The sequence below is a fragment of the Xiphophorus maculatus genome, chromosome 4 (assembly GCF_002775205.1).
Source record: "Xiphophorus maculatus strain JP 163 A chromosome 4, X_maculatus-5.0-male, whole genome shotgun sequence".
Lineage (NCBI taxonomy): Eukaryota > Metazoa > Chordata > Actinopteri > Cyprinodontiformes > Poeciliidae > Xiphophorus > Xiphophorus maculatus.
Genome location: NC_036446.1, coordinates 3,204,599 through 3,221,590, shown reverse-complemented (window position 1 = coordinate 3,221,590; position 16,992 = coordinate 3,204,599). Strand labels below are relative to the sequence as shown.

Below are 16,992 nucleotides of genomic sequence, written 5' to 3'. Positions count from 1 at the left end.
TTTTAACAAATAAAATGAAATATCTGCATATTCTGGTGAGGATAATGCTTAAAAGTAATAATGTCTTCAGTTACAATTACCTAAAAATAAATTAAAGCAGTTTTGAATAAAGATAAACATTTAAACACATAGCCACTAAAAGGATAAAAGTGAAAATTCCTGTTATTTTAATTAAATATTAAAGGACAAAAAATGGTCTTTAAGAACTGAATTTCCAGTATGTATAGCCAAAATTGCCTAATTGACAAATACTGAAGCCATAAATATCATACATTTAAATAATAATAAACCAAACAAAGCATCTTCTGACTGATTTTAATATTATAATTTTTATCAGGCTTTTATTTAAGTAACTTTTTAATTCCCACAAACCAAAGCAAAGAGCTTTTCTTAAACAAAAATATCATTTTCTTTTAAAACACTTTTTTTATTGGAGCTACATTTATTCTGAAGCCATTGCACTTAAGCGGAAACAGGAACTAAGACATCCAGTCGTCGCCGTTGCCACAGAGCATGCACTGATGTCGCGACCTTGGCCGACCTTTTTCCCGACGCTGCTCACTTCCTGCGGCGTGAGGCGGCTCCCTTCTTGCTGCTGCAGGGCGCAAAGAGCAACACGAGTTCAGAAATAAAACAGAAATATTTTATATACGTTTAGATAAAAACCCTGGAGGGAGAGGAAACTCCCAAACTGAGGCAGACTGATGAGTTTCAGACGAATAGCGCCCTCTGCTGGCAGATGACAAAACGTTCTGAGTTACAGCTATATTAAAAGCGAACAACAGGGGGCGCTGATGCAAAGAAACTCAACACAAAGTGATCAGAAAACTGAACCTAAACCAAAGAATGAGAGTTGTTGTATAAATTTATCCGCACTGCAAAACTACAACATTTAACTTTATTTATTCACACAAGAAAAAAAAATCAATACATGCATTTGTACAACAGCATATTAGGGCCAATGTAGGTAGTAAAAAAAACTAAATATTTTAAAAATTAATCTCAGAAATGTTCTAGAAAAAATAGAAATTTCTGAGCTTCAAAAGTTGAAATTTTGCGATCACAGAAATTTTACAGAAAAATATGAAATTTCTGAGTTTCAAAAGTCACAAATGACTTTTGGAAATTTTCTGAGTTTCAGAGGCAGAAAACTTTTAACTTCTGAAATTCAGAAAGTTTGCATTTTTTTTAAAATAAATTTTCTGAAGTTAGTCTAAAAATTTCTGACTTTTCAAACTCAGAAATTTTCAGAAGTGAACCTCAAAATCTTTTTCTTCCAAACTTTAAAGTAATTTTCAGCAAGATATGCATACTATATTTTGCTGTAAATATTCATATTCAAATATGTAAATATTTCTTGAATTTAAATTTAAAAAGTACTGACTGATGTTATCACTTATAACTGTAAAAATGTCTTCAGCCAGTGGAACTTGTACTTTTTGAAAAAATTAAATTGTAACATGTGGATGGATGGATGATGTTTTAGTATTTTAGTTATTTTGCATCCTTATTCAAATGAGGAAAATTACATTCCAGTTTTCCAGACTGCAGGAATCCAGCGTGCGCCGTTTTGCGTGAATTTTAAGCTGCTTTGTGTTTTTCATTGTTTGTCTTTGTCACTTACTGTTTCTGCAGCTCGTCGATGCGGTTTCTGAGAGAGACGACCTTAAAAAAATAACAATTCTCAGTTAAAAAAAGAGAAACTTCTTATTTTGCTTTGATTAAATTCTCATGATCACATCAGGAGGAAATAAACAAACTGCATTTTTTTCATTAGTCACTAAATTATTGCCGTTTATAGATTAAATCCAAAGAGAAATACTGTATATGCGTTAGTATTTCAATCTGCATAGCTAAAACAAATATATTTATATAAAAGAAGAGAATCCTTTTTCTATTTTTAAACTTAATTCTGGTTTGTACATTTTTTGCACCATGAGTGTTTGGTGTTTTTCCGTCGCTCACCTCATATCTTTGTCTCTTGAGCATCTCACAGTGGTCGTATTTTATTGCCTCCAGGCTGGTCAGCCAGTCCCAAAGCTCGTTGGCTTTTCCCCTGACAAACACAGCAGGAACCATTTTCACTGTCTGGGAACCATTCAGTTCTCATCATTTTAATTATCTTTTTTTTTGTTTTTGGTAAATTGTGACCTTTTGGCAAAAGCAGTTTGTGGTATTTTTCTAACTTACTAAGGTAAGGTAATTTTATCTATATCACACATTTTCAGCAATAAAGCAGTTTAAGGTGTTGAGTTTTTCTGATGAACTTCAGTCATTTTAGTTTTGGATCAATTTGCGAGAATTTGGGTTGATCTTAATTTGGGTTGAGTCAAATTCTGCAACTCTTTATATGTTACATACAACAGGCTATAAGGGCTATACAAGGAAAATTAAAAACATGAGAATAAAGTAGTAATGATATGAGAAAAAGGTATAATATATTTTTTTTAAAAGTCATAATATGATGAGAATAAAGCTGAAATAATACAAGAATAAATTTGTAGTAATGTGAGAATACAGTCAGAATATTACGAGAATAATGACTTTATTCTAGTTATATTATGACTTTACCATAACAGTTTTATTACTTTATTTACAGAGTGTTATCCCCTTAATGCTGTCAAATTTTTAATCAAAGTTCTTCTGAAACAACCAATTTTACTCTGAATTATAATCCACCATCACCAGCATGCTGGCATATTTGATTCTAATCTAGTTGTACTGTTTTATTAATCTTTGACTTATATATGTCACATATTTCTATATATTTTATCAATTTTCTATAATGTTTTTATTTTGTAAATGTTTAACAGTTTGCCTGTGAAGTTTCACTGAGCTTGAAAATCAAAACAGAAATAAAAACTTTCACTTATAACAAGATATTAATCATACTGTCTAAGTGAAATAATCTGCCAGTGGAACCAGAACTTTTTCATGAATATTAAGGAATTATTGACTTAAAACAAACTCATATTTTGTGCTAAAAAGTTACTTGTAAGTTAGTTTTGTCTTATTTCAAATGTGCTAAGATATTTGTACTAGAAACTAGAGTAAAATTAGCTTTGGTGCTTTTGCAGTAAAGCCCAGAGAATCAAATGTTTTTACCTCAGCTGGTCGTCTGTGAGGCTGTCGATGTTCAGCGGTTTGATCCTCTCTGCCAAAACCTTCTTCTTCTTTTCTCTTTCGGTCTGCTTCTTGCCTCTCTTTGCATCGATCTGGTGAGAAATACAAACATTTAAAGTTAAATTTCACAGCTGCATTTACTGAGATTGAATGTAAAATGTTCAATGAAAGGAAATAAAGAAAAAATGAAGCAGGTTGAATACCCTCTGCAGGTGGCTGCTGAAGCCTGACCCCATGTTGGTGAGAGCGATCTTTTTCTTGGCGTCATCGTCTGCCTTCCTCTGTGCATCCGCCTCCTCCTTCCTCATCCTCTCAGCCTGTGGAAACATTAAAACCAGAAAAACATTAAGCAACATGCAACAGCACCTCCAGACCAGCAGAGGTCAGTGAAACACCGATGCTTCAAACTTCCTCTTTCCAGAGCTGGACAGAGTATTCAAGTAAAACTATTTCGACATATTTTTATCAAGTAAAAGTAAAAAGTATCCGTCCAAGAAATTACTCAAGAGTAAAAAAATATTTGGTAAAAAAGTTTACTCAAGTATGAGTAACTGATCAAATGATCAATTATTGTAATATATATAATATTGTAATTTATTAAAAAAAATTGCATCATCAGAGGGACAAAAATTTTAAGTTAAGTAGAAATGTTGGTATTTTATGGGCCAAAATGACAAAAAGTAACTAAAATAACAAAATCAGGCAGAATACATTTTTCTAAATCAGTTTCTTTGAATAAAAAACTTATGAAACTTTAACAGAGACTGCAGGTGCGTGTCTGACTCTGGTAAATTTTTGGTTTGTTTTTCATTCAGTGAGTAGAAAATCCAGAAATTTTACTCAAGTAAGTGTAGAGATACTTCATAATAAAATTACTCTTTTACTATTTTACTCAAGTAAATGTAACGAGTTCCTACCCATCGTTGCCTCTTTCCTTTGATGAAATATTTCAGGTTTGTTTTACCTCACGCCGCGCCTGTCGCTCTTTATCTTTCTCAGCGCGAATCCTCTGCTGCTCGGCTCGCTCCGCACGGCGTTTTTCCTGCAACAAGCGCAGCAGACTCACTTCCTGCCTCCGAGTCAGGAGATGAACGCGATGTGCATGTCTGCACATCGTGGGAAACTCACAATTCTTTCTTTGAGAGCGATGAGTTCCTCCTCCTCCTTCTTCCTGCACTCAAAGTGAGCGTCGATCAGAGACTGAAGCTCAACCAGATCTTTGTTCTGACGTTTCTTCTGAATGTCCTGTGACAAAAACACGACAGATCGACTTTAATAATAAGAACCCGCTGCTGAACAACGAGGGGCTGGGTGTTGTTTTCCAAAAAAACAGGCTGAAAAAGGTAAACAAAAACCCAAAAAGTCACCTAACAGTGAAGTATATCTGAAAGTAATCTTTGTATAACTGAGTTACATGAAGATTTTGGAGAAACTGATTCCTGTGCTACAGGGTCTGATGGCCATTGTAAAAAAAGGAGGAGTAGATTTCTGCCCAAAATCTCAGAACTTTTCTAGAACAAACAAGAAAGTTTTTGAATTTAAAAAGTTGAAAATTTGTAAGAAGAAATTCAGAAATTTTCGACAAAAACTAGGAAATTTCTAAATTTGAAAAGTCCAAACTTGTCAACATTTGAAACTAAGAAATATGCAAGTTATTTTCTTGAAACTTTCTGAGATTAACCTCAAAATTTCAGATGTTTTTCTAGCAAATTAAAATTTTTTCAAACACAGAAATTTTCTAGTTTTTGTTCCTACAAAATTTCTGAGAATAATATCAAAATTTCTGAGTTTTTGTCCCCAATGACCCTAACAGGCCTGCAACAAGGTCTTGCCTCAGATTTAATTGTTTATATTTGTATTATTAGTGATAAATTTGATAACAGACAACACCTGACGAAGCCTAAATTTCTTAAAGACAAAGATTGAGGAAATATCAAGAACAACTATTATAATAAAAACAGACCCAACAAACAGAAATATAAAGGTAAATAAAATTTAAAAATGTATTTTTTATTTTTATTTATTTTATATTACATTTTATTATTTATTCAATGCAGCTCACTTCAATAGACTTTTTTAGTCTTATATTTAAAATTCCTATAAATATTAAAATAAATATTTATTTATAATTATATAGTTAAGTATATAAATATATAATTAATAAATCATCATTGATCTACTAAAATGTGATGACTTACATCAAAGTCCACTTTTTCTCCATCAGGGATCTTTGGAGCACTAGGTCTGTTCAAGGAAATAATAAAAATTTAATAAATAAAATACATTTTAAAAAGCACTGACTAATAAGAGTATATATATATATACACTCACTTGAACTTTGGCTTTTCCTCTGATCGGAATAAAAACAGGAATGAAAAAAAAATATTGATAAGTTAGAATCAAATAAGCATTGGATTCAGGGATGCTTCACCTGGGTTGAAATGTGAGAGTGAGTTTTAATTTTAGCAATTCTTTCCTACAACCGAGACCTAATTAATGTTCGTTAAGCCTCTGAAGTTACATAAACACACAGCAATGCTGGCTGAGGTCAAGGAGAAACAAGTTTATACGTTTTTTAGCTGCCAAGTCTATAAAACAACAAAGCCAACAAGTTTCCTTTCAAAACATTAGATAAATATAAATATATACACTGCACACAACTGCTTTTGTATGAGTTTGTTTTTATATCTTGGAATTTTCACGTTTTATTTTTAGCTAACTTTTATAGTTGCTAAGCTAAGCATAGCACGGCTAAGCTAATGCTACAGCTGATTAGCTAAGGCAACACTAAGCTAATCAACTGCAACCTTATAGACATATATTTATATAACTGAAGCAGTGTTACTGTGCATTTTTTCCAATAACCAAACCGTGCCGAGGAAAAATATTCGCCTTCTTGCAGATTTCTAATTCAATCCAAACTTAACCAGTTCTGGGAATAAACAATCTTCCCCATTTTTAAAAGCACCTTGATCCGCCTTGCTGCTGAAATGTGATAAACTCATCAACTTGATTGATTGATTAAATCAGAAAATAACCATGATTAACAGGATTTATTTTAAAAGTTAAGAAAACTTTCAGGAGCAAACCAGACCTGGTTAGCGCTGGAAATGTACAATAAATAAATCACCTATACATCGAGTCGCTTCGCAGTAAGAGAACTAACAAAAATATAAAGGGAAATGAAATTTTAAAAAGTCAAATAACATGTTCATTTATTTGACTATTCAATACAGCTCACTTTAATAGATGCTTTTAATCTTACATTTAGAAAATTCTATACAAATATTGAAAGAAATCCCATTAATTTAACGTTAAACAACACAAAATAAGCCAAACGTTTTAAAAAAGCAACAAATTATTCCTTGATATAAATAAATCTGGATGAAATGGTTTACATAGTTTTTTCACCCTTAATAAATTAAATCATAATTTAAAAGCTGCATTTTGCTCTGGTTATGTGTCAAAATTTGTTAAATAATCGGAAACGTAACTGTTAAAATTAAAAATAGCAGAAATATGTAAGAAGGCAGAAATTTTTTCACAGCACTGTATACCAACGTACAGTCACAGTAAAGTTCAACTTCTCTATTTATCCGTGTTAATTTACTGTGAATTAGTATGTAAATCAAACCCATTTTATTGCTAAAATGCTAATCAGGATCAGTATGCTGTCATATAAATCATCACATTTAACTATTTAATAGTTAAAGTTTCCAAGCATACAGGACATCAGTTCACACTTTACACAACAGGAGGGACTGGATTTTGTAGCTACTGTTAATGGTTTTCAGGATCGGGAGGCGTGTGATTAGACTTTGTTTCGTTTAAGTGACCCTCAGACTACGACAACATTTAGAGAAACGGACAACAGAGGGGAGGAAATCGCAAGCCAAGCAACGATGACTCAGCATGAAATACAAACTACCATCTTGATCTCCATCTTCCCCTGGCAGGACGCATTCATGCAAAAAAGAGAAGAAGCAGAGATGAGCCGACTCGCCGTTTATGAATCCTCCGGCCTGTTCCTCTACCTCCTGAACCCAGGACCGAGTCATTATTTATGATTAAGGCTTAGAAGAGTCCCTTGTTCAGCAGGGAGACATAAAAGGTCGAATCAGAAGAACAGAGAAGAATGCAGGTCCACATACCTTCCTCTTCATAGGCCTCTGCATGCAGCAAGCGTCCAAAGCAAGAGCAGAACAGAGACCATTAGTGATCCGACTGAGCAGCCGGTACATGTTCACAAAGCCTGGCGCTCAAAAAGCACATTTACTGGATTGGGGCGTTGCTAGGGAGACGCTGCAGAAGTCCCATAACGGGTCAAGCATTAATCCTGCTATGACACTGCAGGCAGCTCCATGCCTAACGATAACCAGGGTGTTTGTCTGCACAATAATAAACTCTTTCTGTTAATTAAGACTTTATACAACAATGGGTTGATGTTCTACGGAGGACCAAACCTGTCATAATTGAGAATAAATACAGAAATATATAAGTGACTCATTAAAATAATTACAATGCCAAAAAGCAGCCGGACTGTGGAAAAGGATTAGGGGCAAAAATAATTCAGATTTTAATCCCAAAATTCTGAATTTCATTGAGAATTGTGACTTTTTTCCTTTCAGAATTTTAACCATCTTTTTATTTTAACTTTTTTCTTTTAGAATTCTAACTTTTTTCTCAGCATTCTGATTTTAATCTCAGAATTCTGACGGTTTTTTTTAGAATTCCAACTCAGAATCTTATCCAGAATTCTAACTTTTTCTTAGAACGATAATTTTTTTCTCAGAATTTTGACCTTAAAAAAAAAATTCATTTTTTTTTTTTTTAAGAATTCTGACCTCTCAAAGTAAGAATTCTCTGGAATTCTGACTTTAGTCTAACAATTAAGAATTTTTTTCAGAATTTAGACCCTTTTTTTAAATTCTATTTTTATTAGTTTTAGATTGTAGCTGCTAAGGCAATGAAGCGTTAATTGAACAGGCAAAGCCTGGGACTTCTGCTGTGACTCCATGAAATACACACAACTCCAAACACATCTGAATAAGAAATTAGCTTGAATTTGATGAGCTGAAATCAGCCAAACACCCCAATGTAAATGCTTTGTTGCAAATGGCAAATTTCATTCTTCAGTTGCAGACAGGAAAACAACAAAATAAAAGCTAAACATGGACGAAAGGGAGGTGAAGAATTGGCTTTACATGACCACAAAAATACCCATCATCCCTTCTGGTTTGGCCTTGAAAAAAACGACATGTGAGTTTTAAAAAAATGCAACTAATGATGATGGTCAATAACAACAAAATGATTCATTCAAATGGATAGAAGGCCAAGGATGACACGGGGCGACTGACTCATGTAAAGGCAACCGCCTGATTCTGCCTCCCTTTCTAACATATATGCACAGCTCATATTTAAAACACAAATGACAGAGAACAATAACGCAGAAACAGGACAAAATGGTTTTTAACTGTTTGTGGATGGCGATGATGTGACAGCTGTGGGTGAAAATGTTTGCAATAGACTCTAAAATAGTGAAGTAATAGACCTACTAATGTGAAATAACGTGTGACTTTAAGCCAAAGAATTACATTTTCTGAATATGTTCTGGAAAACATTAGCAGTTTTACCCAAAATGTACCAAAATATGAAACTTTAGCATTTGAGTTTTACTTCACATTTTCTTTGAAGACTCATTGTGTTCAAAGAAAGCAATCATAAAGAGGAAGCTAAACACACGTTAAAAATGAAGCGATTAATGAACTGCAAAACTATTAAAATATTTAGCTTATCATTAAAAAAAGCCAGTTAAATTTAAAAAAGCAGTTTTGCAGGCCTCATTAATACAGTGCATCCTTCTCTTAAAATGATCTCTTTAAATATTTGAAAATAATAATAGCCAAGAGCTGCCGTTTTATAGAAATAACAGGATATAATCATATTTCAGGATAACAAAAGCTTTTCCTGATAACAACACTAAAGTCACCATTTAGTATTTTTCTTTTGAATTATAATGACACAAACTATTTTTTGTTATTTATATATGCCAAAACAGTAAACTCAACACATAATATTTTAATAAAATGAGAAAAGTAGTTGTATTTCTGTAGATAAAGTATAAGTAAATCATTTTAGAGTTTAAATAAATAAAGTTTATTGATGGTTAGTCAGATTTAAAAATAAAACAACAGATACCATATTCTAAATTTCTCAGATTGATATCTCTCTCTCTAGGTGTTTTTGTCTTTTCAGCAACAAGAACAGGTTATGGCTCACTTTTGCCTTCTTTTGTAAAGTTTATTAAATGCATGTGCCCAAGTCTGTTTTTTTGTAAAAGTGAAAACCTGAATATTTTTAGTCCTTATTAAAAAAAAAAAAAGCAAAAACCTGGATGAATACACACATTACATTTTCCATTTTAAGATTTTAATTTTATCTGTTTTGAGGAGTGAAAATGTCAAATTTGGTCTATTATTGAATTGTAAATAAAATTGTTAAAAACATCCCACTTTATGAGCTTTTTTCGTACTTCCGCTTATGTCTCAACTGCTTCAAAAACTATTTTAAAAAAACACACAGCTGTTTTTTGGCAATAAGTTCATGTTTTTTAGTGTGGAAAATTACCCGTTTTAAAAACCTGTGGAAGGTAACTTTACAAATCAGCAGCAGGCACTGCCCGTTACCTAGCAACCCCAGGATTGCTCACCCCGTCACCTAGCAACCAAGCAGCATTGGTCAGCTGGGCGTGGCCATCAGCAGCTTATTTGGATTTAAAGTGACAGGAGGCTCTAAAGCAGCTCCTCCTAAAACTGAGCAGACTAAAATCTAAATATCTACAAATGATTTTCTGCTAAAAATGTAATGAAGATGTTTTGGTCGCCCATAGACCTAAAGAAGTTTTATTAAATACGCCTTTTTGTTCTCCAGGCAATAATCTATTTACCACGAAATAATAACTTTCATTATCCTGAGATAATAGTCCTGCTATTATAAAATAACTGAAAATATTACGTTATAAAGGGTGTGGATGCTCTTGGCTTCTGTTGAAAATCATTCCCACATAAAACAATAAAAATAAAATCAGAGCTTCAGTATCAAATAATTAAAGCATAGAGACAGTTTCTACAGTTTTTGCAAATTACCTTTAAAATATCGATCATTTTTAAGCTTTTTGCCATCAGGTTTGACTAATTGCACCCTCAGGACTTCCCTGTTAGGCAGAGTGCCGGCTGTCCTGCAGCAGTTTTATAAACGTACCTTCCTCCTCCCGAGCCACTTGCTGCACCACCTCCTGAGGCTCTGGTTCTGGTTCTGGTTCAGGCTCTACTTCTGGCTCTGCCTCTACCTGGGCCTCCGCCTCAGGGGCTACTTCTACTTCTACTACCTCCTCCTGGGCTACGCAGCATGCACCAAACCGCAGAGTTGGCGTGCCGGAGAAGGCCGTTAATAGAAGACCATAGACATGACAGAGCCATTAGAAACCAAATGTGAAACCGAAATTTACAGAAACGATGGATTGGATGGATGGGTGAGCGGAGGACGCTGCTGGAGAATGGAGAGAAAAACAGATGATGGAGGCAGAAACTCCAGTGACCTTTCACCCAGAAGCCATTTTGAACTGTTGATGCGTATGACTACTGGAGGAACAGGGAGTCAGGTCCAAAATGACTCTTTACTCACTAACAGAGTTGGGTGGTAACTAGCTACATTTACTCAGTTACATTTACTTTTTTCTAGAAGAAAAAAATGCCTTTTTAAAATCGCAGGGAATAAATATATCTGTAGTGTTAACAGCTAGCGATTCTACCCTTTTTACTTTCAGCCTGAATTATTAAAATTTCAAGAAAATTAGTTACAAAGTGGCAATTAACCAAAAAAAGTCTAAAAACTACACATAAATGTGAAGAAGCACAAATTAACAATATAACTGATAAGAAAAAGCAAACTCTTTCTTTTATTGAGAGTTGGGTAGTAACTAGTTACATTTACTCAGTTACATTTACGTGAGTAACTTTTTTGATAAATGTACTTTTAGGAGTGCAACAGTATCTCTACTGTTACTTGAGTAAAATTTCTGGTTTTTCTACCCACTGAATGAAAAATATTGAAACTTCAAGTAAAGTTTTTTAAGGATACTTTCCGTTATTATTAAGCTCAGCATACTGACTCAGTTGTTTTTAATTTCTAAATTCCTCCCATGTAGTTTTCCACATTCACCAGTAAAAATATGGCCGTTGTGTGAATCAGATCAATGACAGCAGTACTGACAATAAGAGATGGTGAAGATTTCACATGTTAAGAAAATAAACAGGTCTAATGTTTTTCTTAACCATGTGTCAAAACATCACTCAGCAGACAAAATTCACCTTTAACTTGGAAGTTTTTGATGACAGCCAAAAAATGTAATGAACTGTAAAGCAAAAGCGCTAAAGATGCTGTAAATTTAACTGAAAAATCTTGAAATTAGAAGATGACAGATGCAGGTATAGGCTAACATAACAGGTGTCAGTATCAAAAACTTCAAGTTAAGGGTGAAAGGCAATTTACTTATTAGTGTGAATGTAAAAAAAAAAAAAGAAAAGAGTAATAAATGTGAAGTTGGTTCGGTCATCTTTACCTTCCTCCTCTTCAGTTTTGCAAAAATTAAGATGAAAATAAAAAAAATGTGGGAATAGAAAAACAAACATAAGTGAACGAACCATGACATTCAAGTTTATTCTAGCTCTCAATTACTGATGTTGACATTTTATGTGACAATATAAGAAAATAAGAGGACAAATTGTGTCAGGCCCTTGAGAACAGAAACTGTGTAAAAATTAAAAGAAGCAAAAATTGAAAATTCAAAAACGGCCATAAATGATCTACAGTGTATAGAAAAATAAAAAGTAAAACCAGCCAAGTTTATATCTCACTTACCCTCATACCTGTAATAAGACGGAAGGAAAGACAAAGAGAAAGAGAAATAAAATTAGTTCCAGCAAATCTCAACTTAATTTTCTATATTTTCTACTAAAGCTGAATAACATATGAGTGATGAAATTCACTTACACTTCTTCAGTGTCAGACATGGTGACAACAAACTTCAAACCTGAAAGGAAATACAAAAAATAAATTCACACGTCTCTACCAGAATAAATATGATCACTTTTACTTCTGATGGGAGCTTTATGATGCACAGCTGCCATGTCATATCTGATAATATGACATGGCAGAGTAACAAAACAATAGACTTAATGAATATCCAATAACGCTTAAATTCTAATAATAAGGTTTTATTGAGAAAGAAAAAAAGCTTTTTTTGTTTACTGTTTTGTCCGACAGCATATTAGAGCCATTGTAGACAGAAAAAAAGCAGGAGTAGATTTCAGAAATAATGAGTAAATAAATACTCATAACATTTTGAGAAAATACTCAGAAATTTCTGAGTTTGAAAAGTTCAAATTTCTTGAAAAAACTTGGAAATTTCTGAGTTTCAAAAATCTAAAATTTTCAACTTTTTCAAGTTTTCTTTTCAAAAATCTGAGAAAAAAATTCTGAGATTTATCTCAAAATTACAGATTTTTTTCCAGCAAATTTTTGACTTTTGAAATTCAGAAAGTTCTTTGTTTTTTAAAGAAAATTTCTGGAATTAATCTCAAAATTTTGGAGTCTTTTGGTGGAAGCTTACTCCTTTATAATACGACTTTATAGTTTTGACTTGACCAACTTGCCACCTCTTTACTTAATAAAACATTTTATGCTGCATTAAATCAGAATGAGGTTAATTAAAGGGATTTTACTTCGGTTCCACTTTGCTACCAATGAAGACTTTTAAGTATGACATAAGTACATAAACTTTTGTGTGAGCTCACTTTCAGGTCAGTCTGTTTCCTGTCAGTAACTCTTTGCTCTCGTGGAAAAGAATATCCTGAATTACTACGGTCACAGGACAAATGCTTGTGGTCTGAGTTTGGAGCAGCTGATAAGAGCAGAAAGCTGCAGCAGCAGGCTGTGTCCTGAAATATTTTCACGGCTTGTTCAGGATCGTTTACTCAGCTGTGTACCGAGTATTATCACCGCCTCTGCAAGTTTGTATTCACATGCTTAATTCTGTTTCTGAGTCAAACCGCCTGGCAGATCATCAGCCCTATTGCTGTGTGAGAAACTGAAAGTTTTCTCATTTCTAAAATTGTACATGTTACTGCAGTAGCACAATCTCAAAACATTAGAAAAATGTTTTTTCCAGCTCACCAAACAGGTTTTCCAAAGGATTTAGGTGTGAAGATTGAGTTTGCCAAGTAAGAATAATGCATTACCAACTATTGATGTGTTTGATTTAGAAACGTGTTTTGGCTCATTACCCCTGAACACTGCAAAAACGCTAAATTTGACCAAATAATTTTGATCTAGTTTCTAGTGCAACTATCCTAGAAAATTTGCAATAAGACAAAACTAACTCTCATGTAACATATATAAGCTGATGTGCTTCCCTGAAAAACTTCTACAGAACCTATAGAACCTTCCACGATGGGAACAACGATAAATGAACTGGTTTAGATTCTCATTTATAACCCTGAGCGGTTAAGCAGAGGGTAACCAGACTTCTTTTCCTGTTTCTTGACACAAGAGCAGTCCAGTTTTCTTATACTTAAGTATTTAGGATTGTCTAATTAACCTAAAATATTGAGGTTAATTAGACACAATGAAGACATCTTTCTATTTACATGAAGTTGGGTCACAGTAAAGCCAGATAGACATAAAGAAACGATTAAAAATGAACGGATTGTTTCTGTGCTCAATGCACAAAAAAAACTGTGCATGAACAAAACAGGCTTTGATTGGATCATTTTCTGAAATTTCTCCAAAAATATTTGAATTTTCAGTTGGAAAATCAGTTTTTCCTCACATCAAAAATCAATGAGAATCTTTAAAATAGTCACTTTGGTGACTAAACTGCAAAAATACTAGATATTACCAAGTATTTCTGTCTCGTTTTCAGTGCAAATATCTTAGTACACTTGCAAGACGACAAAACTAACTAACAAGAAATTTTATAACAAAATATAGGAGCTTGTTTTAACTTAATAATTCCTTAATTTTGAAGAAAAAGGACTAGTTCCACTGGCCGGTTATTTAATTTATAACATGGGAAAATATGTCGTTATAAGTTAAGTAATCTGTCAGTGGAACTAGAACTTCTTTATCAATATTGAGGATTTTTTAAAATTTACTAGTAACTTTTCTTTAAGATATAGGATCCTATTTTAAGTCAATGATTCTTTAATATTGATAAATAAGTTATAGATATGGCCATGTTTTGTTTTATTTACTTCCTTGAGATGTATTGATGTAAAATGATGCACAAAATGCCTGTAAGCATAAAACAAAAGCAAATTTTAAAGACGCTTCTACTTTTCACAAGTTCAATGAAAAAACACAACTTTTCTGGTATACTGAAAGAAAATTTATAACATTTATATGTTCTATTTCTAAACAGTCCAAGAAAGAAGCGAAAATCATTACAATGTGATTAAAAAACAAAACAGGTCATTAATGCCCAGGCACTGGAAAAACTGAAAATCTTACCAAGTATTTTTAGCCTAGTTTCCAGTGCAAATATGTTAGTACACTTGAAATAAGACGTAACTTACAGGTAACTTTTCAGCAAGATATATGAGCTTTTTTAACTCAATAATTCCTTAATATTGATGAAAAAGTTCTGTTTCCACTGGAGGACTATTTCACTTAAAGCAAGATATTTTTCCAGTGTTACAAGTGAAATAATCTGCCAGTGGATCTCGTATATTTTCACCAAACATACACAGAAATGAGCTCCAGTGCCTTGCTAAAAAGTTACTTGTAAGTTAATTTTGTCTTATTTCAAATGTAAAGATATTTGCAATAGAAACTATGACAACATTGTTTGGTAAGATTTTGTGTTTTTCCAATGTTTTTCCATTTTTCTCTCTGCAGATCAGTGATCGGCTCTCTTTAGTGGAATCACCTCACTACTGTATATATTCTATATCATATCTGTTATATATAAATTGCCTTTGGATGACTCCTTCGCACTCAGCGGTGGGCACAGCTGCAGAGGACTCTGTGGATTAGTTCTGGATCACATTTCTGCCCATCAGCTGAGGAACAGTGTTCAAATAGCAGTTTAATCCCTCTGCTTGGTCCAGCGGGAGGATCTTCTGCTCCCAACCAGCCAATCAGAGCCCACCTCCAACCAACGAGCGCTTTGATCCACCTGCAGCTGACAGCGTTCTCGCCTCTGTGTGCACAGCGGTCGTGCTGCACATACCGACATTTCAGCATGCTGTATATTTAGTGAGCGCTCCGTTTTTGTTTTTTTTTTGTCTTCTGAAAACGTAAGACTTTCTGAAACTGAAACTTGGTGTTGAAACTGACTGAGCTTCTTAGACCAGAGAGAAGTAGCTGATGGAGACGGGGAATGTCTTGCACATCTCAAAACTTCATGTCTTCAAGGCGTGAACCGTGTTTTCAGCTAAACAACTAGGTGGGAATCAGCTCAAAGTCTGAAATGAGGGCCAAGAAGTGCAAAAACGCAAAATAGTACCAAGTATTTTTAGTCTAGTTTCTGGTGCAAATATCTACGTACACTTGAAATAAGACAAAACTAACTTAAAAGTGAGTTTATTTTAAGTTTAAAAAATCCTTAACATTGACGAAAAAAAACTACTAGTTACACTGGCAGATTATTTCACTTAGAACAAGACATTTTGTAGCAGTGAAACGAGCACTTTTGACTAAAAACAAGCTCCAATATCTTATTGAAAAATTACTTGTAAATTAGTTTTGTCTCATCTCAGGTGTTTTATTAAGATATTTACACTAGAAATAGAGAAAAATACTTAAGATTTTGTTTTTTGCAGTGTAAAAGAGCCAATAGCCAAGTTTCCATCAACATTTTTTGTGCATTTTGAAGAGAGTTTACACAATACAGTATTTATTATATAATTTAATCATGTAGGGTTGCTTATTGGTTTAAAATAAATGGAGGATTTAATTTTAGATGATGTGTTGTTTTGTAATGGGATATATTTTAGAGCTTTAGTATCAAAGAGAAAAAGAGCTCAGATAAATAAAGCGCTCGTGTCAACTGCCTTGACCAGAACATTGTGAGCAGCATTGTCATAGCGGACAATTCACAAGTCTTAATATACATCCACCAGCAATCCGGCGCTCCACTTCAAAAGATTTTCAATGTCTGCTTAAAAATACCAATCAATTTACTGACCAATAGATCTACTTTCCCTTAAAAAAGTTTTTTTTTTGCGTTTAGTGAACAATCTCTGCTGAAATCTTTTAATAGCTTCATTATTTTTCGTGGAAAAAGACCGTTTTTTCACATAAAATGAAAGACAAATAATAGGAAAACTGTTCTGCAGGTGTATGAAGAGCAACTTCTTACCCAAAAGAGGAAGAGCAGCTGCCTCAGCGATGAAGATGAAGGTCTGTAAGAATCCGCAGGCTCCGCTCAGAGAATAAGTCCTGCTGCTATAGTGATACTTGAGATCATCAGGCCCTTATTGGCTGCGGGATGAGAGCGGAGTGTGTGTGTGTGTGTGTGTGGATGAAGGTGGAGAGGCTGGGGGAAGTGCATCCATGACCCTGGAGAAGGAGATGGGTGGAATACTGTGGATGGAAGAGGAGGGCTCAGGTTTTGGAAAGGAGCAGCTGAGAAGCTTCTGTTGCTAAATTTACAGCGATAGAAGGCTGAGAGCGGGGCTTACACATCGGCTTGGCATGCAGACAATGGAAGGAAAGTCTGTGTGGCTGTTGACCATTTCATCAACGAGGAGCTCCATCAGTCACGCCGGGAAAAGAGGCAGAACGCTGGAGTAAGAAAAGAACAAAGGA

The 16,992-nt window shown here is 33.9% G+C and overlaps 1 protein-coding gene across 8 annotated transcripts; it reads right to left on the bottom strand.

Moving 5' to 3' along the window:
* Positions 1 to 301: 301 nt before the first annotated feature.
* Positions 302 to 16,721, bottom strand: LOC102229637 (troponin T, fast skeletal muscle isoforms-like). Of its 8 annotated transcripts, XM_023332251.1 has the most exons (16): positions 16,544 to 16,720; positions 12,175 to 12,214; positions 12,043 to 12,050; positions 11,744 to 11,752; positions 10,384 to 10,521; positions 7,275 to 7,292; positions 7,052 to 7,072; positions 5,455 to 5,473; positions 5,322 to 5,367; positions 4,252 to 4,368; positions 4,088 to 4,165; positions 3,327 to 3,440; positions 3,106 to 3,215; positions 1,966 to 2,056; positions 1,625 to 1,665; positions 302 to 595 (listed from the first exon to the last, which is right to left on the bottom strand). In XM_023332251.1, exons 2-16 carry the CDS (start codon positions 12,192 to 12,194, stop codon positions 559 to 561), a joined length of 867 nt encoding a protein of 288 aa, XP_023188019.1. In that variant the 5' UTR covers positions 12,195 to 12,214; positions 16,544 to 16,720; the 3' UTR covers positions 302 to 558. The 8 variants fall into 8 exon arrangements, with proteins under 8 accessions (XP_023188019.1, XP_023188021.1, XP_023188022.1 ...); XM_023332253.1 differs by lacking the exon at positions 7,275 to 7,292 and having other exon boundaries at positions 16,544 to 16,721; XM_023332254.1 differs by lacking the exon at positions 7,052 to 7,072.
* Positions 16,722 to 16,992: the final 271 nt, after the last annotated feature.